A 27,329-nucleotide genomic window follows, 5' to 3' on the forward strand; every position below is an offset into this window, starting at 1 on the left:
GAAAGTGCCATCTGTTTCTGTAATCACTAAGGCTGCTTTCTCTATTTTCATAGTACCTTTTTCTTTTTATTTTAAAAAACCTGGTCAGCAGCTCACTCAATTGCAAGGCTTATTATTCAATAGTTCCCAGTGTTTCACATCAATTTTAATTTGACACTAATTAGAGGCTTACAAAGTGTGTGTGGGGGGGGGGGGGGTAGCCTTTACCAGCTATCAAATACTTAAGTAGGTTATATGCTCTTTCTTCAAAAGAGAACCCTAATCAAAAATGGCTCACTAGAACATTCATTTAGTTGGAATTTTTACCAAGCGTAAAAATGTCATGAATGTCATTTCATTCCCAGAGTAATTAATCTGATGAATGCCTCTATACTGTAAGTAATATTGTCACAATTCTTTGCAAATATATTGCAATATATAAAATTTCCCACAAATCAATACACATTTTATCAAAACTTCTCATGAGCTTCAGGGTTTGGACTAGTGTCCATTCTGTGGTTGCCACAAGCCTCAAACAGATCACTGCTCACTGTGGAATGCACTCTTCATGCTGACCTGCATTCTGGCCAGTCCACTGAGGGGGTGGACAGGCCACCTCTTTCTTTCATGTGTGGTCCCTCCCCTTCCCCTCTTTGTCTCCCTATCTCGAGGGTGGCCAGTCCCCTTTCCCATGTTTTCAGCTTTTCTCATGCTAAACCTCTTTACCCTCCCCCATCTCTTTGCATTGTTACGCAGATCTCCCTCTGACGGTCGGTCAATGATCTCCCAGAGAAAGCGAGTGGCAGTCTTTCTTAAAGACATTAAAAGGAACTGTGCGACTTCAAACAGAATACCTCTTAATACTGTACATTTAGATGTTTTCATTTAAATGCAGTTACATGCAATACAATTCAGTAAACCAGGTGCACTGTAAGTGTTTTTTCCTTTTTTTAAATAGAAAATGTATAACAAAACCATATAAGTCCAAAAAAAGGAAATATACCATTACTTTCAGATTTCTGAACACAAACAAATGCTTTAATAAAAGATTTAAGAACAGATGAGGAGAATCTCACTGATAAATGGACAGCTGTTTGCGTGTGCAAACCCGGTTTCAACCAGTTATTTTAAGAGGCCATCTGCATAGCCATTCTGGTTATCCTGTGGTCGTAAGCCTTTTCTGCGTTGACCTTTTGGGCAGGGCCCTGCCTTGACCCCTGGCTCTCTGGTATGTATCCACACTGGTTCCTCAATCTACATTGGTGGCCATGTTGGCTTTTGTAAAGCTTTGAAAGTCTAGGGAAATAACGGCAATAGGCCAGTAAATACACACAATGGAAAATAAACACAAATACAAGCAACAAAAGACACCAACCACAAATTCAGGATCCCAAGAGATATACGTTTATTTAAGTATAAACAACCAAACATAAAATAAAATAAAAAAAACTGCATAGGAAAAATGTTTAAAGTCCACAAAGACAAGAGCACAAGACTGTAGACCACCAAATATTTCATACAGTCTCCTCAGTCTGAACCAGATAGAAATCCATGAGTATTTTGTTGTGATTGAAGGGTTCAGGGATGGTGAGTGCTGCTTAGAGAGCATGAGAGGGAGAGTAAGGAATGAGAGAACCCAACTTTGGACCTCTTGGAGGGCACCAAACATTACTACATCCACCCAAGACACCAGACCAGGAATCTGCATTTACTACTTTGACGCTACCTTTAACCATTCCCATTTTAAAAGGCAAAACTGATTCCAGGTCTGAACTTAGGCAACCATCTATCTACATCTCCTAGCTTAGCCTGTCTCACAGCAAAGCCCATAATCAGAGGGTGATCCAACAAAAAGCTGTAATGACTCAAAAAAATTGGGATTCAATATACTGCATTATCATTTGGATTCCTAAATATACAAAAGATGGATCGCTGCGATCAGAAAAACCAACACAAGGCATTTCTGATGCATCCCAAGGCAAAATCATTTCTTTAGGCAGCCAGTTTGCTTCTTTGGTTATTTTTAAATTTTCAGTATATTGAATACATCTCCCATTCATGCAGTAACCAATGAGTTTTTCATTGGGTATCAAAAATAGCTCCGCGCAGTTGTTTTAGTGCTTTCTGAATTGAATTTCTGAACGAGTTGCTTTTTGGAATCAGATTTTGCTCACCTCCCTGTTTGAAAGTTAACACAAATTGTAAATTTGGTTGTAAAGGATCCTCTTGAAATTCAACAGCAAAGTTTTTTTTTCTTCTTTTTTATAGATCAATACAATAAATGCACACACAAAATAGATACTAACTTTTATGAAGTACTAACAAAGGATTTACTATCCCAATTGTAAGAAACAAATCTTGAATTTGAATCAAATCTCTAGAAAGCTACCTGAGTTTTTTTGTGTTTTTTTTCTTTGTAGATAATACAATCATAAAAAGACCATGCACTTCTGAACTGTTTACATTTTCCTTCTGCTTTTTTCCAGATTAGGAAACAAGTTAAAAGCTGGAATACACCATAACTGGTGGAAAACCCGTACAGACGCCGACCAAAGGTCCAATCAAGAGATGACGATAATAATAATAATAATCATAATAATAATTCTAATAATGTGGCGATTAGACATTCTGAAGGGCACTGTTTGAATCTGATTAATAACAATGCCTTTATGTAGACATTTGTACCTATATGTTGTATTGTACTGGCACCAATGTTCTGCAAAGGTGAAATAGCCCTCAAATACCCTTAAATGCATTTCCTAACAGCCACCACACTCACAGTGCGTACTGATGAGAAATTCTGGTTCAGAGTTACTGCTCCGTGGACGTGTGGTGGGGGGAGGGGGAGTCACATGAAGGCTCCTCAGTTCTATATATTTCTCAAGCACAATCAACCAGTAAAACTCTTATATCAAACGTAATGGGACACTCCAACACTAAGTTTCCATAATGGATCGCTGGAGTAAACAAGACTGAGAAGTCCTATGATTTATCCAAATGTTCCATAACTTGTGATCCATAGATTGTGTACCCATCTTGAGGAAAGGGGGGGGCAGCAGAGAAAGCTCTTTGGCAGTTTCCAAGTTCTCTGGGCTCCGATTCAATTCCAATATAGGGGGGGAACTAAACAGAGTTGACGTATACTGCAGCAGTGTTAAGGCATATGAATGAAAACCTTTCTCCTAGAGTCTCCCACAAACAAGTACCTTGCTCTGTAAAGCTATCTATCAAAGAATAATACAATCTTGTAGTCAAAGCCATCCATCACAACCCAACATAGGAACATTTTTGGTATATATCTAGATAAGTGTCATCGTTTCCCCTCCATCACCTCTTTTCTACACACTTGTCTACAAGGGCTTTTAAAGCATGCAAAAATAATTCTATTTTTTCCTCTTAAAGAGATTTCTTTGGATCTCTGGGGACAGCGCTCAAACCCATTAAACGATGGACATTAACACTGAATCTAGGTGTAGATTTCTAAGCAGCAAAATCTACGTTCATTTAGCTCATAGCTGCTTTCCTCTCTCAACAGGTCATTTTCTGTTCTCGGAATTTTCCTGATTAACAGCAAAGTTGATGCTAGACTTTGATTTGAGTCCAGTGATGTACATATTAAGGTACGGCAACATGGAGGTAAAGCTGTAGTACGGATTCAATAGAAAACAAAGGGGTTCCAATCTAAAGGCCAGCTTCAGAACCAATGTCCATGTCCATTCCCGTTTTGGCACATGCCCATTTCCAATGGTCACTGTTTGGCAAGACAGAATTCCGATGCATGTGAAAGACTCGGGAGCGAACGGGTGCAAAAAGCAGCAGTCTGTCTAGAAATACTGTCTGTATAACACCGTGACATTAGACATGGAAAAAGCTGCCAAGAATCTGAACATTCTTCTGTTTTGAAAGGTAAGATGGGATGCATAAAACAAAGAGCCTCACTTGCTTAATGCTAAATTAGAGCCAGATACAACTAGTCTTGCAAATGTGCTTGTCTTTCTGGCCTTCTCTGTTGGAAAGACAGACTCTTAAGTTATGCACCAGACCTACAAGCAGAAACCTAGTGACACACCATCGGCAAGAAAAAGCCCTCATAAATCTCACCTCCGCCACAGCACAAGCAGCTTAACAGACAGGAAATGCCCGTCCAGCAGAGAAAGGAGCCGACCAAAAGCAACACCTGACAGGCAGACTTTGGGATTTAGGCCCTGGCAAGGGCATGTGGTCAGGAACAAGCAGTTATTGAGTATATATTTCTAACTGCCTCTCAGTGAAACTTCACCACACTCTACTGGAAAGTTTTGCTTGCAAATGGACTTTACATGCCTAACCCCTACACCGACTAAAACCAGCCGGGGGAAAAAAAAGAAAACTGCTGCATACTATTCTGATGGAGGTCAGTGCTTGTCTTTTTTGTTGCTTTCAAATGCTTTCTTTTTCATAGACAGTTGAGAGAAGCAGGCAACATCGTTCATTAAAGTGGTTCCCCACGAATAAAGCAAAAAGTCTCTAATTTTAGACCACGCTCAAATGATTCGAGATGTTTTCAAACTGTGTTCCATCGACAGAGCGAATGGTCTCCCAGGAGATCTAAGTCATAGCTCTTTTTTTTTTCCAGGATTTGGCCAATAAATACATTCGGAAAGGACTTTCATCAAAATAAACTATGTAGTCCTACAAGATTTGGATTACATCCAAGTTTGCCAGCGACAGCAAATCAGCCATGTGCCAAACAATCTTTCTGATAATCTTCACTTCATCGTAATGTTGCATTCGATGAAGAACATACAAGTCAGGACAAAGAAATAAACAAAAACAAGGGATGATTCATCAGAGGACCAAAAAAAAAACCCAACTGAAACAAACACACAAATACAATTCTTCAAATCTTCATAGAATTCTCTGGTAATCAGTTTTCTTGCAATACTCAATACTCTGGGCTCCATTCGATACAGACTAGTCTACCAAGTAGTTTAGCAAGAGCCTATTATTTATACTGTAGGCCATCATACATTTTGGTAGATGGTGGTGGTTGTTGTTTCCATAGACTTGCATAATTTGTTTTAAATGGAAATCAACAGAAAGTGAGGTATGCAAAATGAGGCATCTGTACACTACGGTACATTAAGTTGTGAGGTAAGAGGTTAAACATGAGGTATGATGCAAATGAAGACCAATTTAAAATATAACACGAAACACAAACTAAACAAAAGCAAGAAAAGAAAACAGTAGATTTATCAAAACATTATCCAAATGTTTCTGCCAAAACATGCAGCCCTAGTCTTTTGGTTCACTGTACTCAAACATTCAGGGGTCCAACCTGTGTTCTGTGCACAGTAACAATCAGGAGAAAGTTGTGCGAGCTGTGCAAATCTCAACCAAACATTGCTTCATTTCTTATGTTATGTTCTCTGTACTCTACAAATAAAAAAGCACTGAGGTAGACTTCTTTATAAAACTTCACAGACTCTGCACACACAAAAGAGTACATTCATACATAGGCTAGATGAGGTAGGTATAATGCAGAGACAGAAAATTATTTCAAGAATGCTAGAAATTCCCTGAGAACAAAATCAAACAAATAAGAAAGATTTCAAGACACAGATCAAGAGCAAAACAGCCTAAACTACCAGCAACTACAGTCTTTTTGCTCTACTCCTACTCGGACAAATGGCTTGTGTACGACAGAGACACGTTCGCCAGCAGCGCAAATTATACTACAATCATGATAAATAGATATAGATGTGTAAAAGGCTCTGTACTGCCACGTTTCCAAATTTCAGCCATGTTTGCTCCTGATGAGTGTGTACCTAAATCTTCTTTTTTTCTTTTTTTAAACCTCCTCAGCTACAATACATTCCAAACCTCGCAGAAAGTAGCTCAGAACATGAGGATTCGGTTGTTTCCAAAGTCAACGGCAACAATCATTCCGTCAGGGGTAACGGCTATACCCGATGGGCGATCCATCTGCCCAAAGCCGCTACCCTGAGTCCCGAACTTGCATAAGAAGTTGCCGTTGGGTTCAAACACCTGAATTCGATGGTTGCGTGAGTCAGCCACGATAATGCGATCCTCCTGGTCTACGGCTACACCTTGTGGACGCAAGAACTGCCCGTTACCCGTTCCCTCTGAGCCAAGAAAGCGAGCCGACTGGCAGTCAGGCCTGATGACAAGCAGGCGATGATTGTTGAAGTCAGTGACAACAAGGTGGCCTTCTTGGTTGAAGGCAACTCCTCGAGGCGAGTCGAAATGCTTCCAGAGGGCGCCTTCGAAACCGTACTTGTTGAGGAACACTCCATCAGGCCCAAACAGCTGCACTCTGTGGTTGCGCGTGTCTGAGACCAGAATCTTTCCCTCCGCATTAACAGCCACATCCCAGGGGTAGTTGAACTGCCCGTTTTTGGTTCCCTTTTCACCAAACTTGAGGAGGAACTGGCCATCGAAGGTGAAGATCTGGATACGGTGATTGTCCTTATCAGCCACAATGATTCTCCTCTGGCTGTCGCAGGCAACCCCAGCGGGTCGGTCAAACTGGCCAGGCCGTGAGCCCAAAGTGCCAAATTTGTGGTGAAAGGTGCCACATGGCTTGAAGATCTGTATTCGATTGTTGCTTCGGTCAGCCACGATCACATAGCCTTCCTTATCAACACAGATGCCCCAAGGTCGACACAACTGGCCATCGCAGTCACCCTCTCCACCAAAAGATGCAACAGGCAGACCAATGCCTCCATAGCTGCGGCCAGATTTCACCATGACTTTGAAGGGGCTTCCTTCAATGTGCTGGTTACAGATCAGTACAGAGAGCAGATGCTCGCCTTCACTCTTGGGGAGGTAGCTGATCGTGTAGGTGCCATCTTGGTGGTCAGACACATCGGCACTCGACAGGTTTCCATCCGGACTCATCAGGACCACGGACACACCGTCACCACCAGACAACCGTGGCTCTCCGTCGTGGTCGTAGCCCACCACTGTAAATGAGGCATGTTTCCCTTGCAGAGCCCTCTTAAGGCCTTCCCCGTGAGCTTTGGTGGCGGATGCAAAAGCTCCACTGCTGATGAGGCCCATGGACTTGATTGCAATCAGAAGCGCCTGATCTGGAGGTGTGAACATAATTCGATCGTCCTCCTGTGGCTGCAGAATGCAGCGTAGCGCCTTGAGCTCCTGCAGCTGGTTCAGCATGTGCTCACGGGCTAGCAGGATGTCTATGCTGCGACCCTCCTCCAGCACCTTTGTCACTGTGGCGATTGTGCTGTCCAGCTTGGTGAGGTTCTGGTGGAGCTTCTCGACCTGGAGGTACAGTGACTTGGCCTTCACTTGACGTATCTTCTCCAACTGCACAGAGGAAATAAAAACACTAGATTGAGCATGGAATTGACAGAGATGCCCAAGAAACAAAGCTCTGTAAAGTTTTTTTGGGTCACCTGTTTGTAAGATTTAAAAAAAAAATGAGGTCATGGTTCATGGTACATCCTGTCCTGTGTTTTTCTTCAATTTAGGAAGGGCTTGTTAAGCTGATTAGTTAGATCAACGGTACAGGAAAAACACAGCTGGGGTACTCCAGGACCAGGGTTTAAAACCACTGGTTTACAGAATATAGCTTTTCTACCTTTAAATTACATACATACTTTTTTTCCATTGAAAAAGTGTGTTGTGAATAATAACTAATTCAGTCATTTATAAATTCTGACATCTAGGTGTAAAGAGTATTACACGAATAAAGACTGGTGAGATCTCCCTGGTGATCAAGCAACACAACTATTCCTGAAACTCTGTTCAATATAGTATTTACACAGTGGTTTGTTTTAATGACCCCCGATACCACCATGTTAAGAGAAAAGCTAGGTTTGCAAAGCCTCCTCTTCAAAAACAAAGAATGTGCTGTAACTTTATACATAGCTGTTTGACCCTCAACATCACAAAGAATTGCTTGTGTCTGAGCAGTGCATGTTTCTGCCCAGCCATCAGAGTAGCCTTAGTGGTAAGGAAATATTTCAGTTAAGTGAATAAAGTCCCTGTTGTCAATGCTAATGGTTATGTGACCGGGCCTCTCCACAGAGCAGTAAAGCACAGCGCCTGTTTACCTTCCACAGCAGCTCGCACTCACGCTCCTCCAGGGCTTTCTTATGGCGTAGTGTGGTGGTCTTCACCTCTGACTGCACTACCTTGGCCTTCAGCTCCACCTGCTCAGCAATGGCTTGGGCTTTTTCAATGCTCAGCTGTAAATAACATTCAGACACTTGTCGTTAATGGAAGGGGGGGGGGGTTATCACAGCATACTGTACAATAAATTCTACCCAAGAGCAAAAAGTAACACAAACTTTAATTATTCTTTGAGGGATATCAACACCCATGCAATAGCCATTCTTGGCACATTTGAAATTATTTGACATTTGACATTTGACATTATTTTAACATTTGTTAACTTTATGAATAAATATCAACAAAGAAGGACTTCCAACAGTCAGGACATTCATTCCAATATGGAAAACCATGCCGAGAACATGAATAGGAACTTAATTGATAGTAAAAGACGTGAGCTAGTGAACATATTACTAAAAAATGTAGACATATACAAAATTAAGATCTTCCAACAACACACGCCCACTCGCACGCACACACAGAACCTGAAAGGATGCAAGAAAGCATGATGGCTTCCTTTGTGACGTTATACAGAGGAAAAAAGAAAAAAAGAAAAAAAAGAAAAAGGTCGAATTGCAGTGTCATGACCCTTGGCCTCTGTCTAAATCATACAATACTCTGGCAGAGGGGACTGGACACAGCTCTCCCTCTCTGTATGCCTCTGTGACCCCAATCACACTTCCACCACCTGCATTTAATGCTCTTTTTTCAGTTTTCAGTGGGATTATTTCCACACACACCCCCAAAGCTGACTGTGTCCTCTGGGCATTTGACAGCTGACAAGAAAAAAACATTGTAAGAAATGTGGTTCATCCTTTCAACCTAAAAAATACTTTGGGCAACAAGCAACTGAGCTGAATATATTCAACTCAAACAATTTGAATTAAATAATGGTTCATTTACAGTATTTATTCAAGTTGAATAAACACAGTTCAACTGTTTGGTACAACATAGAGGCATTTTTAGGTTGAACGTACAAACTACCTTTTACAGCGTAGCGTATACTAATAGTGTCTTAAACCAAGTCATCATAAATATTCCCAATTGTATACTTCATTCAGGGTAGATTTACATAAAGATGTTTTGTGTGATTTTAACAAAGTTAATTTTCATCTAATATTCATGGTTCTAAAATGATTATAAAGATTTAAGCTAAATTTTTGAAAAATAATAAAAAGTGGTCAACATTGGCAGAGTGGATACCCACTCTGCCCTCCCGGTGGTAGACTAGGGTTCGATTACCTGGCAAGGCAAGCACACCACACCAATAATGCTACATTAACTTGGCTCATTTTTGCATATGTAATTCTAATGGTTATCTCTAAATATGCACAGAAAAAAGTTGTTCGACTTTGGCAGACAGGCAAATGCTGGAGTATTTTTCCCCACCACAAGCAATGCTATGATGACTAAGATGATGAACTGAGATGGATGTGATGGAAGTTCCCACATCAGGTCTGTATGTACTACTCATTTAGAGATCATGTGTGTACTGACAATCAGTCTACACATCTACAGGTAAATACTGTTTAAAAAAAAAAAAAAGTCATATCACGACAGGCATATCAGAGAATGGAACGAGCAGAACCATTAAGTCCTCCCATGCGTATGTTTACCATGTTCTCTGTTGGTAAACTCTGTTCCAGCAACACCTGATTGGAACAAGTCAGGTGGGATAAGCCACAGCTGAACTGAACCGGTAAAATCCGGTAAATAGGATTAGGTAGCACTGATGCAGCTGGAGTGGTCAGGGGTCTTTTGCGGCACGGGCCTGTCACAGTCAGAGCACTTTCAGCACTGTTTACCACCGCCATTGTTAAACCCCTGCAGGAGCTTTCAAGCCCATAAATGTTTAGAGGCTTCCTATTTAACACCACGTAGTAATAGGATTAGGACAAAGTACAACGAGCCAATCGACCGCATACAGCTGCAGCCAGGCACTCTGCTCCAGGGCGTCAGGGCTGAAACTGAGGAGACTTTGAGAGGGAGCCTTGAATTAAAAATCAGCATGAGCAACATGTAGCATGAGCAGTCTCCAGCTGACCTTTTTCAGAGCTAAAAATTGCAAGCCCAAAAATTAGCCAGTGAAACAGTCAAACGAGTACACGAGTACATCTCGGCGAGCCAAAGAGCAGCGCACTAGAGAGGCAATGGATATCCTAAACAATCTAGGGCAATTGCTACTCCTGTGCAAAGCAAGCTCAATGTAGCAAAAAGAGAGTGGTGTGGGGGGTGGGGAGGGACATGCAAATGCAGTAGCCACATTAAAGAGAGGGTGGGGCAGCAACGCCCTTTGGAATGCCTCTTCAATAGTGGCCTCCCTCAAAATGGACCAATCTGTTTAGCCTTTCACTTTCAAATTCTCTGCTGGGTCTTCTTGCAGACCAGCTCCGCTCAGCGTCACCAATAAACACGTGAACAGCTCTCTTTGGAGATGCACCCCCACCCCCAACTCCCTGCTGTCTTTCTTTCATGCAGAAGCGTGAGTGATAGAAACATTTCCTCTGTGTTGGACTAATGATCCGTCCTGTTCAGGCCATCAGGACTGTGAATGCAAGCTGGCAGCGTGCTAAGGGCTGCTCCATTCAGGGCATGGGGAGGGGGGGGGGGTCCTGATAGAAAAGGGTCTTCTTTTGAAAGACATTCAGCCTTTTCAGAACCAATAAACACGTGTGATTTTTACACAAACTGAAATGCTGGTCTATTTTACAGTTATGACAACCAATAGCAACAATCAGGCCAAAGTAGTGTGATCTGTATGATCACGACCACAAAAAGCCTGACAGAATAACAATATGTACAATTAAAGAAAAAGAAAACAGCTGGGACTGACCTGCACTGCCTGTCTGCCCTGCTGTGCGTCAGCAAGCAGCTGGATGGTGAGAGCTCTGGAGTCGTGCAGCGCGTCCTGCAGGTAAGACACACTGTGGCCCACATGTCTCCCCACACTGCATTCCCTACAGATGGGCATGGAGCAACTCTCGCAAAAAAAGCGCAGCACCTGAGAAGACAAGGACAAAATGAGTATATTAAAATTTCTAATATTAATTTAAACTTTCCAAATATGCAAATGCTCAGTTAAAAATCTAAAATTAAGATCCTGAAGTTGATTAATTAATGAGCTAATCCATGTAATCATCCAATATAAAGCATATTCTTTTTCTATACCTTTAGTAAGTATTCAGACATGAAAGCTCATGAGCAGAAAAAAGGCGGCAAGTTCAGACAGGGTCTGGTCACACTGGCAATAGGAGAATTCTTGATGTTGATGATCTTAACATGAACATTCTGGTGCATTTTGTTGTACACAGATTAAAACACAGGGCTGTTGTGGAATTATTTGGGTTTAACTACTATGTAAACTCAAGCCATGTCCAGAAATCTCCTTTGAGACTATATCTATTAATAATGAGGTCAGTCAAAAAAAAAAAAAAAAAAAAAAAAAAAAAAAAAAAAAAATCAATGCCCATCACTTGTGTTCTACTGACTCAATCACAGGTAGTGCTTGAATCCCAGTGATCGCCACAAGCAATGTAACTTGAACAATTTGGACAATCAGCTAATAATTGCTGGTAGTCTATAAAAAAAAACACCAGTTTTAGCTGGTATTCTACATACTGATTAGCTTGCTGTCTTGACAATTTTTTCTTGCCCATCAGGAAGAGAAGAAAAAAAAGAAGCAACCTTCTTTGAATGAGTCTCTCGTTCCACACTTTAATATTGCTTTATATAAATGTTAATACTATATTGGATACTATGTTTGGTGAAGAGTGACATGATCTGCTGCTGGACTGTGTAATGGGGGCAAAGGAGGATTTCTTACTCCGAACTCTCTGCTGGCAGCAGACTCTCTACCTCAAAAGCTACACAATTCACATGAATACCATATTTATCACTCAGAACTTTCAATGAAAGGTGACAAGTTGTTTGGTATCTAATCAGATTTCCAACCCCCTTCGCTCATCAGGTCAACATTTAATTTGGCCCCAGTGGCATAATATAGATAATAAGTGCCGTTCCACAAAACAAGGAACTCCATGAGTACTGCATCTGTGCTGACCAAAGCTCATGTTACTTGCGAGAGCAAATGATGCTTGGAATGCCTGACAAAGTCTTACTAAGCCAAATCTGCCCCCTGGGTCGGCCCTGCCCAAGTGTTATCCCAGATATGTTACTTCAAAGAGAAACACTCAATAAAAGGTGCTGATAACTAATGTTTCCAGGGCTTCACTACCGAGAACATGATATGGATCTCCTAAATTACTACACTGCTCTACTCTCTGTGCTATTCATCTGTTTATTGTTGGTTTTTCTGTGCATAATGTACACGGTGTGCATCAAATACTGCCGATTTTGCAGACACCAACTCAAGCAGAGTAAGAACAAATCCATTCCTTCATACTAGTCTAAAACCATACATAACAATAAATGACAGGTTTCATTAAGGAAGTTGCCTAGATGTACAGTCAATTGGAGTTGGACATAAACAGCAAAAACTGATTATTTAAGGTCAGTTAAAACATAACGAATTACAATTAATGAATCAAATTCCACCCAATCAATGTAAATACTGCATCACCACACAAAAAAGGCATCCTATCTCATTATTTGTTCTATAGTCAGTGACTGATCGGTAGAAACATGTTTTAATAGAAGAAACCACACAGCCTCTTTCAACATGGTCTGAAATAACAAAAATCAAGAAGTCTTCTACATCTGTGTCCGCAGATGTCAGGGTTTGAGAAAGTGGTCCTGGACTGAATGAGCACAATAGCTTATCAGTTCAGTGAGTGACACTGATGTGAAGCTAAGAGGGGGGTCCAGCCTTCACCAGTTCTTTTAAGCACCAAACAAAGTCACACTTGCTCTCAGTTTCCTATGTTCTGACGACTTGGTGATGGATTGATGAAGGCCTATTGTTCGGTCATTCATCCGGTCAAGATTTTCGGCATTGTTGTTTAAGGAACGTCCATCAATCAAAAGATTAGGTAACGGTTTTTAGGGCCACCAGTTTTTATTCAAAAAATGCCTTTCCAGTTTCTGAACTTACCAGAAAACCAACGGACAATGTGTTTCTATATAAAATGATTCCTAAGAAGAATAAAGGAAAAAGAGGAGGGGGAAAACACCACACCCCCCCCATCTCAAACCCCCAACCCACCCACACACAATGTTCACACGCAAACACACCCACCTCGACCCACGTTCATGTACTTCATGCCGCCTTGTCAGAATTAAACAGCTTTACCAAAGGACCGATCAAACGCTAATTATATCTGGGCCGACCACAGAGCGGGAGCAGCTGCCAGTAAAGTTAGAGTTGTGATTCCACTCGAGTTACCTGGTCGTAAAAACTGGCCCTTTCTCTGTGGACCAGATGGCCCCACTGTGGTAGTGTGTACAGAGTTCATGTGGAAGTGCATCCTGGGAAAAGGTCTTCTGGAAGGACAGAGAAGGTGGGGGTTCTCAAGATGTTCTACCAGAGAGCTGACTAACAAATGCCAAGTTACCATCTATTTGCACAAACCTGCGGTGACCATCACAAAGACCCAGAACAAACACCAAAGAAACACATGATGGAAAAGCATTAAAGGATGAGGCTGCATCTCAATAAAATGCTAAATATTTTTACAAAAAAGTAGGAATGCACTGAAATAGGAATTGTGATGATGCTGATTTATGCCAATATCCGCTAAAGCTGGTACCAAAGGTCGATGCCTATTGCAAGTATTATACCGCAGATTCCTAGAACTTCCACTGGAAGTTTCTTCCGAAATCGAGGTATTTACAATAAATAAATAAAATTTTAAATAAATTGAATGATTAAAACCTACCGCATCCCCCGGTATCCCCCAACTCTTCAGCCCAACTTGCCCTGGAATTAGGCATGGTGGCAATAGGTTTATGTTTGTTTGCTCCTGTCTTATTCTATTGGCAATACTTTCCTTTAGGGACTAGACAGTGTGTGTGTGTGTGTTTGTGTGTGTGTGTGTGTGTGTGTGTACGCGCATTTAAACATATGCGTCAGCATTGGCCGCAAGTGATTGAGTGCATTCATTAGAAGGGGTGTCCACAAACATATGGACATACAGTGTACATCACATCAGTTTGAAACAGGCTGATATTTTGGTCAAATAGCTTCTGATTGTTCAGCCTAAAAACAGACATTTCAGCTGTACGAGTCTCTCCCTCTTGTTGTGCCTCTGGCAGCTGCAGTTCTTGCTTAAAAGCCATAGCAGCTCTAGAAGGACTCTATAGAAGTTTCTCTATCCTGGACGTTAAAGAGGTATGCAGACACTAAGAGAAGCTTGGGGCTAAATTTAGCTTTTAGTAGATATTGACAGCCAGTTATTCACATCACTGCCAACCATCATTACAAACTGCCGTGCTTCCTGAAATAGACTCCACAAGCCTGTAAGAACTGGCCATCTATTTGTGTATCATGTGAATATGATGTGTACATAATATTTGTGTTTCAATAAAAAAAAAGCCAAGTACAGCAAGACTCTTATCTACAAGTAAAAGGACTGGAGTTCTTCAGCTGTCATGGAAAGAGCGAGGAGAATGCAGCATTAGGAGTCATAGGCTTTGTTTACACTGTAGGCAAGTCAGATTTGTTTCTTCAATCAGAGTTCACTCCAATTTCAAGTTACAACTGACCAAAGCAGATTAGGTGGTCAGACTGTAGTTGCAATGGCCTGCACAAAAACACCATTGCATGGAGGGTTAATGTGGAACTTTACAAGCTCTGTTATTGATGCTACTTAACAACTTTACCTCAATAACGGAACGACTATGCTGTATTAGTTTGGCTACAGCACAAACAAGACATTTAAACAAGCTGACCTGGTCTGCAGATAAAATGCAGATGAAATAACAGGCTAATAAGCACTTACAGTAACATTTAGAGACATGGTTCTGGGCTCCCTCTACAGTTGGGAAGTGGAATATGTGCTTTAAGCCACACCTATAGGACACACTTCACACATGCAATTCTGGATAAGCTGAGAAATACAGACCAGTTCTGAAAATGTACAGGTCTGTACACAAACCAAACGACCTGGAGCGTCAATATTATTTTGAAACGCTTATTTTAAGCTAAAAATGCTACATACTGTTGCCTTAATTACATTACGTGAACGTGCACCAGTGACATTTTTGGTCATGCATTCTGAGGTCAAGAAGCAGCATGCCCCACATAGCAAACATGATCTGACCGGTCAAATGAGTTTAGTGTGGAGAAATCTAATTTGAAACCAAAGAAGTTCATGTCAAATTCTTCCCTGCTCAAATTGGATTTGAGCCTTACTGGTTCAGAGTTGTACGCTCGCCTAAGGGAAATCAGATACTAGTCTACCGCAAGGAGGTATACTAAACTCCTCTGTACGTGTTTGAAAAACACCAAGCTTGGCCTTCACTACAACAAAATCCGTTTAACTGTCTGATGTGGTCACCGCCGTATGCCAGATAGCCAAATATCTGTCTCCTGCTCTAGCACATTTCTAGCACACTTCTCTAGAAGACAAAGACTCCACCCCACCCTGTTCACACACAAACACATGTGCACTGAACCAGGCAGGATCCCAAAGAAACACAAGTTAAGACTCATAATCCCTTACTGACTTGAATGTAGCAAATTCACAATGCAGGAGTGTACGGACACTCACACGTGGGTCTAAACAGTTCATACCGGTCTTTGATTTGATTTTCTCATACTTACTAATGCTAAGCTGTAGCTGAAATGTTGTGAAATTAAGTTTTTGTTGCTTTTTAAAAAGATGTGCCATATTAAAGACAACCACGTGACCAACATGACCAACATAAAACAGCTGTGAGAGATTTCTGAACTGGAATCTCACCCTCTCGCACATACACACCCTCTGTAACCCTATGACAGTTGTGGGAGGTGGCTTCCACTTCAGTGACCTCATTGGCTGTTTAAGACAGGCCAAACTAAATCCACTGGGCCTCTTTTCCTCTGTGTGTGACGGAGAGAGAGACTGTGTGCAGCCTCACAAAGCCAGTGTTTGCATGTCCCATCACATATCTATGTGGACCACAACAGTGAGAACACTTGTACAACTGCTTGAAAGACGTTGAGATTCAGCCTGGCTTTTATAACAGCAACCACACTCTGCGAGTTCTGGCCCTACAGAGGGTAGAAAAGCATGTATGCCAGGACACACTTAGACTTTCACCTCAGGATGATCAGAGACACATGCTGAAGTAATACTTGCAGCTCTGCCCCACACAGGAGTCGCTTTGATGGACAAGGAACAACAAACATAAAAGACCTTCCGTGTATCCTGGTGCGTGCAAATATATGCACGTGTGAAGGGAGGAGAGGAGGAAAAAAAATCCATCTGTTAAACTGTTAAAGACATGCATGCATGCACGCACACACGCAATGTACACGCACAATCTGCTCCTGCAGAAAGAGCTGGTGCTAATAAAGGCATATGAGCATATGGACAACAAAACATAGCACTTATGTAGATGGTACAATTTTCACTATATATAATGGTTAGATAATACTACAGTATATCTGAGGGGTAGATGTGGATTTAATACTGTGACATGCTGGTGAAAGTAGAGACAAAGTAACAGCGCTCTTGCATCCTTGTCAAATGTCAGGCCAACAAGCAATCAATTAATCAATCAACCATAGGTCAATCAAAGCTTCCACTACCAAAAGAAGAAAAAGGGAGAGAAAAACAGAAAAGATGTAATGCTTTATACATTTTGGTTTAATAGAAATTCTTAGTCATACAATATTTCGCCTAAACAAAAGGCAAGTATCCCAATTTATATCTCAAATTCTAAATTACAACCACGGCCGTTTTTCTAAAACAAATCAAAAAAGAAAGACAAAAAACAAAAAAACAAAAAGGTTGTTGGACCTGAAAAACAACAGCAGTCAAACACAGAGCTTTAGCTTCAAAACTACACACAATTGTCATTTGTTACACATCATAAGGCCATAGATTATTACTACAAATTATTATTAATAATATTAATAATTAAAATAATAAACCTCACTGAGTAAACTCCTGAAGCCAAGCAATGTTAGTCTAGACTCAATATAAGGGTCTGGTGAAACTTACCAATGACCGTTTTGACTGATGGAATCACTGAAAGTTTCCACTGTTCCTCTGCAAGGCGTTCTAAATGCCCACCCTCTCTCAGCTGGGTACGTCTGCCTTTCTTCATATAACAGCATTTAAACATTCAGACATGCAGCATGTTCCACTCCAAGTACTGCGTTACGGCTACATGGAGAACAATTACTAAGAAAATGACGTCAAACTCAAAGTGAAAGTGGATGAGATGGAATTTCACAACTCACCAAGTCAAATTGCGTTTAACACTCACCTAATTAAAACCACCATTCAAACATCTTAAAAAATGAATACTGGAGCCTGCTAGCCTAACTAAATTGTTCAGAACTCTAAATGTAATAAGCAACTGAAATATCAGGATCCAAAGTGCCAAATACTTTTTTTTTCAGGCAAAGAAAACTGGTAACTTTAGAGCTATAAAATGTGCAACAGTGTCTTGATATACACAAGGAGCTGTTTGCTTCTAGTCCTGTGACTGTCTACAGTCATCAATCTATGGAGAATGAACTCCTCAATGTGCTGATCATTCCACATTCCCCTAAAGCACAACTCCAGAGAAAACCCTCTCAGAAAAAAGCTCTCAGCCTCAGATCAACTCTCCACACCAGATGGCTTTTGTCTTGGTTTCTTCAGAGTTGGGTTTGTTTTAAGTATGGTCTGCCAGATTCAATATCAAAGGTCCAAGAGTAGTGCACATGAAAATGGTTAAAAACAAAGAGAAGCGCAGGGAAATGGAGTCATTGAAACAGGGTCATAAAATGCATGCTCAAAGGCTTTTCGGAGCTGCTTTTACGAAGACCCCCGCTAGAAACCAGAGATTTGCCATGAAGAGCTCTTAGAACAACCACAAGATCAAGCTGAAGAGTGCTTGGACTACTTATGTTTTGGAATGACAGCACCAGTGATCAATGATTTACCAGAGTAATGAAGGCTAGGCATAGAGTACATTCACTCAATTCAGTAAATGCATTGCCTTTAACAATTTATGCAATAATAGGTAAATACAGCTTGTATCTTTAAATCTGGTGAGGAGTTATTGGTTTAAGATGTGGTTTGAAAAGATATGGGATGGAGATGGATGCCCTCTCGGGTATTAAACGTTCATTTTTTACATTTATTAGGTTCATATTTGGTCCCTAAACTGGTAGTGCAAACTGAATCTCCTCAAGAAGTAACCAAACTGTACAAGAAGCATTTGCAAAATGGCGGTACAATATCTATACATCACTGTGCATCACCTTCATGTACATGCCTTCTCTTTTGGGTACTTGTATTGTATTGTAAATATGATAATCAAAGCTGTCAAAGGTATTCACATTCATTACTCCAGTAGAAGTGTAGATACTAGGCTCTAAAAAGACTATAGATGTTAAAGTATCCACTTAAGCTTTTTACTCAAGTAAAAGCATAAAGGAACTGGTTTCAAAACTACTTAAAGCATAAAAGTAATGCAAGTAAAACAAAGGCAAAAAAGCTTAGACTGTGCCATAGGGGCCTATAGTGCACTACCCCACCTCACCCAAACACACTAAAAGCCGTAAGGACTATAAATGTTCTATTAAAACGTTAACGTTAAAAAAATGTTGGGATTAACTAGGCTGCCTGTTTCAGCTGCATGTATGCTCACTGCGAATAAATGCATTTTAGTAATATCAAATATATTAATAGTTGCCTTTAAGTATTGTAATGGTGCAAAAAGTCAAACTTCAGAGGCATGTTATCATTTACCTTTATTGAAATGTAAATGTGGGGCTTAGTTGAGACATTTCACTCAAGTTCTTGTGACCCTCTGCCACGGACATCTTCATACTAGGCTACATATGTCTAGTATGTCGCACTTTCCAGATCGCACAATTTATTTGGATAGTTTCTTTTTTTGAACGATGACAAGCCGGAATGAAATAGGAGTAACAAGGCTATTTTTAAAATGTAAGGAGTAGAAAAAAAATAAAATCAACCTAGTCAATACAATTAATACCATAAACAAATGGGTTGCTCTACTGCAGGCCTTAAAAAAAAAAAGCATTAGATAAACTGACCACAGTGACATTTCTGCTCGTTTTAAAATCACATGAAACAACAAAAACAGGGTCTTTATAGTTTCTCACTGACCCAGCTAATACCACACAGCAGCCAGTATATCAGGGATGACCCTTAACCCATAGCCTAAGGGGATAGTAGACAGTAATCATTCAGTTATTTCCCATGTTGCCTCTCTTTCTCTCTCTCTCTTCTCACAGCAGCCAATTTCTTTGAACTACGCATACATACGCAAGTATGTCTTTCACACCTCTCTTCTCATTATTACAATAAAAACAAGATAAATATTAGGGATGCACCAATTCAGCTTTTTTTTTTACATAAACTTTGCATATCGGTCGATACCAGTCCGATACCGTTGCTGAAATAATAAACCGTATACTTCGCCATGTGGGAAAGACTTAAGGCATCAGGAGTGACTTAAACATTACTTTATATATTATAACAAATTAGCACAGCTATAAATGTACTAAATTTCCATTTGTCATGTATTTATTTGCACATTTAGTGCACATTTAGTCTCACACCAACAAATTAAAGTGAAAGGATCAGTTCCATGGATTGGCCTAATAATCCGATACACGATCAAGCTAATTTTGTTAATATTGGGACCAATATCCAATCCTAATATCATCCCTAATACATATTAGTGACTATATATAAAATCAGTAACAGGCAAAGTAACTGACATTATGACCCACTGTAGTGCCTTTTGTTAGTAATTGAATAAAGAACAGCTCATTTTGAATAAGTATTGGATTATCTGTTATGATGTGAAAATATCATAGCATATCGTGATCTAGTATTCAGAACAAATTGCTCACCTCTACTTGACCTGCAACCAGCATAGATCTACATGGAAGCTTAAGCCATAGGGGCTGATGTTACCGTTTAGGCCAGTGACTTTGGGAGAAAAAGACAAAAACGTTGGAAGGACTTTGGCATCTGATACTGTGCTCACACACACAATCCGACCTTTCACCTGCAAATTCTCCTCCTCTCTGTCACACACACACACATGCACGCGGCTCTTGCAAAGCGAGAATGCAAAAGGCAGTGAATGGCCAGGTCTTCACACTCTGACCAGACTAGGGTACTAAAGCTGTGCAAACCCACCAAACAGAACCACATTCCATTCTTTATGACACCCTTTGAAAAACTAAACACGTACGACGTTTTACCCCTAAAGCATTATTATGATTCAAGAAAACGGTCTTGCGGAGTGCAAAGTGGCTCAGAGTGTGGAACAGCAGTTCATCAGCATTCTTACAGTCATACTTTGCTTTGCTGCACCAATGTGTGAAGAAAAAGGTGTACTTCATCTGCAAGTAATACATGAAGAGAGAAGGAGACCGGGAGAGACGGAGTGTACAGAGATGTGAATGAAAATCGCACAGATACTGAAAGCTGAGGTCACAGCATTCCAACAGTAAGCTTCCTGTTTTCCCTCCCTCCACTCATACATCACACATATACCTAGAACTCATTACCGTTACTGTAACCGCAGGGGTAGATCACATCATTAGTCCACTTTCTAACCACATGTTTGTCACTAAATATATCTTCATGACTAGTACTAGTAGTCTAGAGTTCAATCTCCAGCTGGGAAGACACGCCACACTACATCAACGGGAGTTGGACAAGTGACAGCAGACTTGAACGCTACATTCGCTACATCCTTTGTAGCATTACTAAAATGTAAGTCAGCCTAGAACACAGAAAATGTAAAGTATATGTAAACCGTCTTGGTTGGATCAAAACCTCACATCTCCAAAATGGTAACTTTACAGGAGCAGGGGGAAGAAAATTTTCAATGGAAGTCAAAGTAAAAAGGTTTAATTACCAAGTAATTCTGGAGTATTTCTATTGGTCCACTCATCATGAAAGATTGAAGAAATATAAAGAACAACTCAACAACAAAATACTCCTTTAAAAGCCTGGATGCTGACCAATATATCTGTAGTTCTATCCATAGTCGCCTAAAGTTAACGTTCCCCATAATGTTGAGGCTACCTTTTCCTGAGACATAAATAATTAAGTGATTGGATGAATCAGGTGGACCAATTTAGACCATTTCTAATAGTCAAGTAACATTTACTGAAATGGCAGCTGGGTTATTTTTGTAGGAGTTATCAAGTTTTGACATGCCAGCGATGTTCTGCAAGACAGGACTTGGATTTCTTCTAATCTGGGCGGCTGATGCTGCTGAGAACAGGACAGAATAAGTATGACATTGTTTAACTTTGGATTTAAAGAAGTCTGAACCAGTCAGAGGAAGGATGTGTTTGATATTGGAATCCACAGACACCAAGCAGTCTTTCAGTTTGCAATATGCCTGTAAGCCTTAGGCCACTTCTACCCACTACAGTGGCAGAGCAGCATGGTAAGCACTGGCTGGCAGTGTAGCTCAGACATACTGAACACCACAGGCAGAACATGCCCTATTCAGAAGTCACAGCATGGTATGACACAGCCATCATCATTCAGAGCCTTTGCAGGTAAAATGATGCGCTGCATTACACGATCACTACCAACACCACAAGCAGTTACAGAAGGAAAGTCAATGAATGCAGCACCAAGATGTTAGCAGCAGATCCTTTAAGTCTTGTAAGTTGTGAGGTGGGGCCTCCGTGCCATCAATGAGCATTAGGTTAGTTCACTGGTTGTCCTTTCTTGGATCACTTTTGCTAGGTACTGACCACCGAATACCAGAAAAAAAAAAAACATAAGACCTGCCTGATGTTTTTACTGGCAAAAACTAAATTATTATTATTTAGAAAATTACTGGCAACAAGATTATCATTTTTATATTAAATATGACTTATATCAAGTTTAAATTAAAGTAACAACTTTGTAGATACTTCTTTTTTTGTTCATTTTTGCAATAATGGTGCTCTTATTTAGGCCATTATTTATACTTGGCCACAGGTTTGTCAAAAGGGGGATTAAGCTTGGTCTTGTACAAAACTGCAAAGTCAGTGGTGTTTTGTCTAAGTCCATTCAGTCTAGGCTCAGGATTAATCTGCGTCTGGGGAAACTGGCTCCCAGTGTCTAAGCAAAAGAATGTACTGTTCTGTCTTTATTAATCAAATGTTTTTAGAAATACTGGAAGAAATACGATTTCAAAATCTGGATCCATATGACTTTAAGTAGATTACTGACGCACCCAAATCATACACAGCTGCTACAGTCCCTGAAACCATATTTCCAGGAATGCAGCTTTGATGAGAGATAATAAATAGGCTATAATAAATAGGCTGCACCATGTGTGTATCTGTGTGCATGTATGTGTAATGTGTGTGTATGTATTTCTGATTCATATATATATATATAAATGAGAGAGAGAGAGAGAGGGGGGAGATATAGTTGGATAGATAGATGTGGAGCTCCAGCTTATTAATGGAGAACCTTACAATGTTTTCGTAATCTCTGCAGAAATGAATAGTTACGGATTTAAACCAAGTCACTTCAGAGTGGTTTGGGATGAAATGCCTAGCTGTAGAAACATCTCTAAAAGCTCTCTCACTTTAATTGAAAACGTTCACAATTATGTAGCCTGGTGCCAGGACACTGTTTTAGCTCATAACGCCCTGCACAAAGGTGCACTCTCAGAACTAAACAGTGTCCAAAGAAAACTATATTTAGGGGTTTGGAGATATGGTGAAAATATCATACGATATATAAAGATATTTTAATGATACAAGATATTTCTTGCAGTATTTTGAGAAACAGAAATGCACCAGTAGAGGCATATTTTAAAAATAGCTATCCAAATACTATCCTACAAACAATATGTGCACTGATTTTACCTAAATTTGCTGCACACCACTCAATTAAACAGGGGTATTTATGCATCTTCACTGACCAGGCTATGCTTAGTAATACAGGGTATTGTGTATTACAAAACCAAAATAGGCTAAAATACAGTCATGCTCTCCTCTCCCATTCCTATACACCTCTCTTCATTACCTATACTACTGAAAAAGCAGCTTTTGGTTGACTCTCAGTAAAGAAATCCAAGTCCACACGATTCTCTACACTGAACCATTCACATCAAACCACTCTGGAGGTGCAATGAACTACCCAAGCCTGCAGAATTTAGGACACACTGGTGGACCTTCCCTTTAAACAGCCAAGTGCACCACTCACCGCGTTGTCGTGCTGTTGACAGTAGTCCACTCGGTCCTGGAAAACTGGGAGCAGGGAGAAGCTGTGGAACGACTGGGACAGGCTGAGCTGGGCGTTGGAGCTATTGGTGCGGCCTGCCAGGTGCAGACTCTCCATCAGTCTCTCGATGAGGTGGTCTTTGGTCAGGCGGACCCGCTGGTGGGCCCGCACGCAGTTGTCACAGAGGTATTCCTGGCAGTCCAGGCAGTGCGAGGTAGCGGGGTTGCCTTCGTCGCAGGAGCTGCACTGGGGGTCCCCGAGGTGTTGCGCGCGCAGGAGCCCGCCGTGGGGGTTGAGGCCGCCACGGCAGTTGCTCCCTTTGCCCTGCTCCTCGGAGGACACTACGACGTCCAGCAGGTCGCTGAAGAGGAACGTGGACGAGGGCAGGGCGTCCACGCCCGATTCGGACATCGACACCTTTTGGTCACAGGTCGGGCATCGGAGCTTCAGGGGGTCGCCGTTGCTCCTCAGGCTCTCCAGGCACTGCCTGCAGAAGGCGTGCAGGCAGGGCAGGACGTGGAGTCGTCTGGTGGATGAGGTAGAGGAGTTGGACGTTTGGGAGGAGGATGAAGAGGTAGATGAACTGGAGGAGATCGGAGCGGAGGAGCCGCACAGCTCCTTACACAGAGGACACGTCTGCAGGTCCGAGTCTGGAAACGACGCCATTGGGGCAGCTGGACAGTGTTACTGCAGATCAGTGATGCATTTAAGACATTGAGGGGAGCAGGGATGCGCGTGGAGATGGCCCTTATTACTAGACTTGAGGATGAATGATAAAGTTCATTAGGAGAGCCCAAACAGTGGCAGAGTAGCAGCCGACCAGCTCTTTTAGCTGTTAGCTTGTGGAAACCAAATCACAAGTGTGTGGATTAGGAGAAGTGTAAGACTAACTTAAGCTGATCTTGTTCCAATTAAACGTGTAACTGGCATAAACTTGATGAATTAACTTAGCTGCCTCTCATGAGCCTCTTGTGCATTGAAGTTAGTCACCGATCAGTGCGAAGCGCGAAGCGTGCTGGTTGTTTTCAGTGCCCGTGGCCCATTAGCGTAGTGGGCTGCTGTGAGCTCCCCGCTCCGATCCTCCCCCACCGCCGCATGACTCCACACGGGCCACACGCTCCACACGCTCGCACCTTTCTGGGCTCGTCCCAAATCCACAGCGCTTCGTTTCCCATCAAACGGACTATTTAAATCCTCGCCTAACCTCCGCGCATGTTTACAAAAGCAGGCGGTGTCGGTGTGCGAGGTGCGGTGCTCAAAGCGATTAGCTAAATAATTCACCAAACTACAGTCCATGTAGCTCGCAGCTAGCAGCTCCTCTTACTGCATTACAGCCCCGCTTTCAGGGAACACGGCAGGCCCCGAATCCCCCCCCTGAGCCTAGCCAGCTCTTCCAGTCACCCCAGGCAGTTAAACGAGTGGACCGGCGAGTCCGCCGTGACCGCCCCCCCCTCCCTCAGCTCCGCTTGTTTTCCAGACCTCTCCCTTGCCCGCTGCTCGGTAAACGGTCGCCAAGTTACCGCAGCCCCGTTCCAACGTCGCCCGCCCTACCGACCGTCCAAATGAGCTGGGTCCCTTCCAGCCTTCCTCTCAAGGTCGCACGCTGTCGACGCCATATGAGCCTCCGTGGCTTACGTTCGCTGTTCTGTCCGTGTAATGCGAATCGCCTAGCATAACCAAGCAAAAATGCCTCCGTACTGGGAGACTGAAGCACATTTCCGCTTGAGCAACACGGGGGCAAGGCTAACACGGCGAGGAGGGGGAAGGGGAGGGCGGGGCAGAGGCCCACTCTTTAGCGGTGCAAAAATCGAGTCAGTTCACTCAACCGACTCCTTCGAACTGATTGTTGCGTGGGGAAGTTCGATTCAGTTTACAGAACCGATTCCTTCTAACTAGCCGTTACAATCAATGTCTATATTGGTTACAATGAACGTCGGATTCAATGATTCAGTGTTTATGTTCTGACGGAGATTTTAGGATCAATAAAGTCCACTTGATTCTCATCTCCTCAATATACGTAGCTAACGACTTTCAGTTCGGCTCAGCCTGATGTTCGCTGCTTCTCGTTAATGCATTACAGATATTAGTAAATACACAAAACATAGAAATTCATTTAAATATATTTCAATTCTGTTTTTTTAGGGTTTAATAATATAGCTAGCGATCTGAGACCCAGAATGAGGCAGCAAAAGACAACAGCGGCAAATATATTTTAAATATGTTTTTAATCTTTAAAATAGAAACACTAAGAGGACCCAAGAGTCAAATAAGGGAGATCATTTCCTGTCTGAATTATACAGATTAAATTATAAAAATATAACTTAATGCAAAGTGAACATGAATTGGTCACCGTGCCTCATTTTCTTCCCATTTCCGAGCTATAGAGAGCCTCTGAGCTGGCTAGTGCTTGCTAGCTAGCTAAGTGTTTTAGAGGCACTGATGATGACAGTCATTCCTTTCCGCTGAAAGATTTTGTGAAATTCTGTCCTTCAAAACATATAGCTAGCCTTGCTTAATATAACAAGCATAAACTAACAACATTATCCAAAGAAGACCTTCAAGAGTCCTTATTATTGTGGTCCGCCACTGTTAATGCAGACGCGTGGAGAACTCTGGGTAGAGATAAGGTCTCTGTGGTTAAACATGTGTGCATGGCCCTGCCCTGTTGTTCTATAAATGTGTGATGCATGTTTAATGTACTGTAGGTGCCATTTCGACATCATTAACACATATTTTATCAGTTACTGTAAATATGAAACCTTTTGTAGTGATGGTCAGCATGTGGACGCGTGATCTTCTGCACTTCTGATTCATGGATTGACTTAACTGAGGAATTCTGCCTGGTCTCACATTAACAGAGCTGTTTGTTTACTAGCCAAGGTGCTTCATCTGACTATAAAGATTATTTAAGCTTGGCTTTGTTTGATGTTATTCAGTTTTATTCAGTAAAAATGTAAATGGAATTGTAGTGTTTGTCCATACATATACATAGAAGTGTAATGCTGTGTCATTGTAGTGATCATATTGTCTCTGTCAATGATGCAGAAACCTTGCATCTCCATTTTTGCATGTTTTGCATATTTTTAACTGATAGTGCCGATATATGAGCCAATGTATTTTGTTGTTTGCTTCTTGCAGGGCGCGGCAGGAAAGGACAGATCTGGACAAACAGGAAACCCACTCCAAGAAAATTCTAAAAATTGTCAGCCCAGCGTTGAAACACACTCTTCATGTTGAGCCATATTAGCTCTCTCACAATTTCTTATTTCATTGCTTGCTTGGACCTCAAACCTAATTTGAGTATCTTTCTTATTTCTGCTGTGTAGTTTTAGGCTCCCATAGATAAGTCATTGGGGTCTCTGTCATGGAGGTCCTCAAAGTGACTATCTATTAGCGTGAAACTTTATCGTACAAGCTTTCCTTGGAGCTCTTTTTGTTCTTTTGTGTTCGTTCTGTCACAGCCACAGAACAAAAGCATTTCATTTTAAGCTGAAGTCTGTCTCTCTCCTTTGTAATGCTACAGCGACGGCCCCTATGTAAAAGATAGCTACCACATGTAGGACTGGCTTTTGAGCTCATTTACAGGCGCTCAGGATGTGGTGTTGGAGTGGCTTTGGGGACAGAGGAGGAAGCCTCTCGGTGGGGTTTACACTCCAGATGCGGCCTGGCCAATAAAGCAGTGGGATGCCTGGCTGAATGACAGGGCTCCGGCAGAGACCCTTTGACCCCCATTATTGTGGGTTGGATTAACGGTAGTGGAGGCTGGTCACTCTCTGCTCGGAGGCTCTGGCCATCCCAAGGACGTTTCATTGATCTTCACAAGGAAAGGCCGGAATGGGGGTGGGGTGAGGGCAGGGGTACTGAAAAACTCAGCAAACCAGGGAAGGT

General features: G+C 41.7%; 1 protein-coding gene across 1 annotated transcript; it reads right to left on the reverse strand.

Moving 5' to 3' along the window:
* Positions 1 to 1,367: 1,367 nt before the first annotated feature.
* On the reverse strand, positions 1,368 to 24,809 carry trim71 (tripartite motif containing 71, E3 ubiquitin protein ligase). Its single transcript, XM_072679621.1, has 4 exons — positions 23,424 to 24,809; positions 10,949 to 11,116; positions 8,058 to 8,192; positions 1,368 to 7,308 (listed from the first exon to the last, which is right to left on the reverse strand). Exons 1-4 carry the CDS (start codon positions 24,105 to 24,107, stop codon positions 5,857 to 5,859), a joined length of 2,439 nt encoding a protein of 812 aa, XP_072535722.1. The 5' UTR covers positions 24,108 to 24,809; the 3' UTR covers positions 1,368 to 5,856.
* Between the last annotated feature and the right edge of the window lie 2,520 nt (positions 24,810 to 27,329).

Source organism: Salminus brasiliensis, chromosome 5 (genome assembly GCF_030463535.1).
Source record: "Salminus brasiliensis chromosome 5, fSalBra1.hap2, whole genome shotgun sequence".
Lineage (NCBI taxonomy): Eukaryota > Metazoa > Chordata > Actinopteri > Characiformes > Bryconidae > Salminus > Salminus brasiliensis.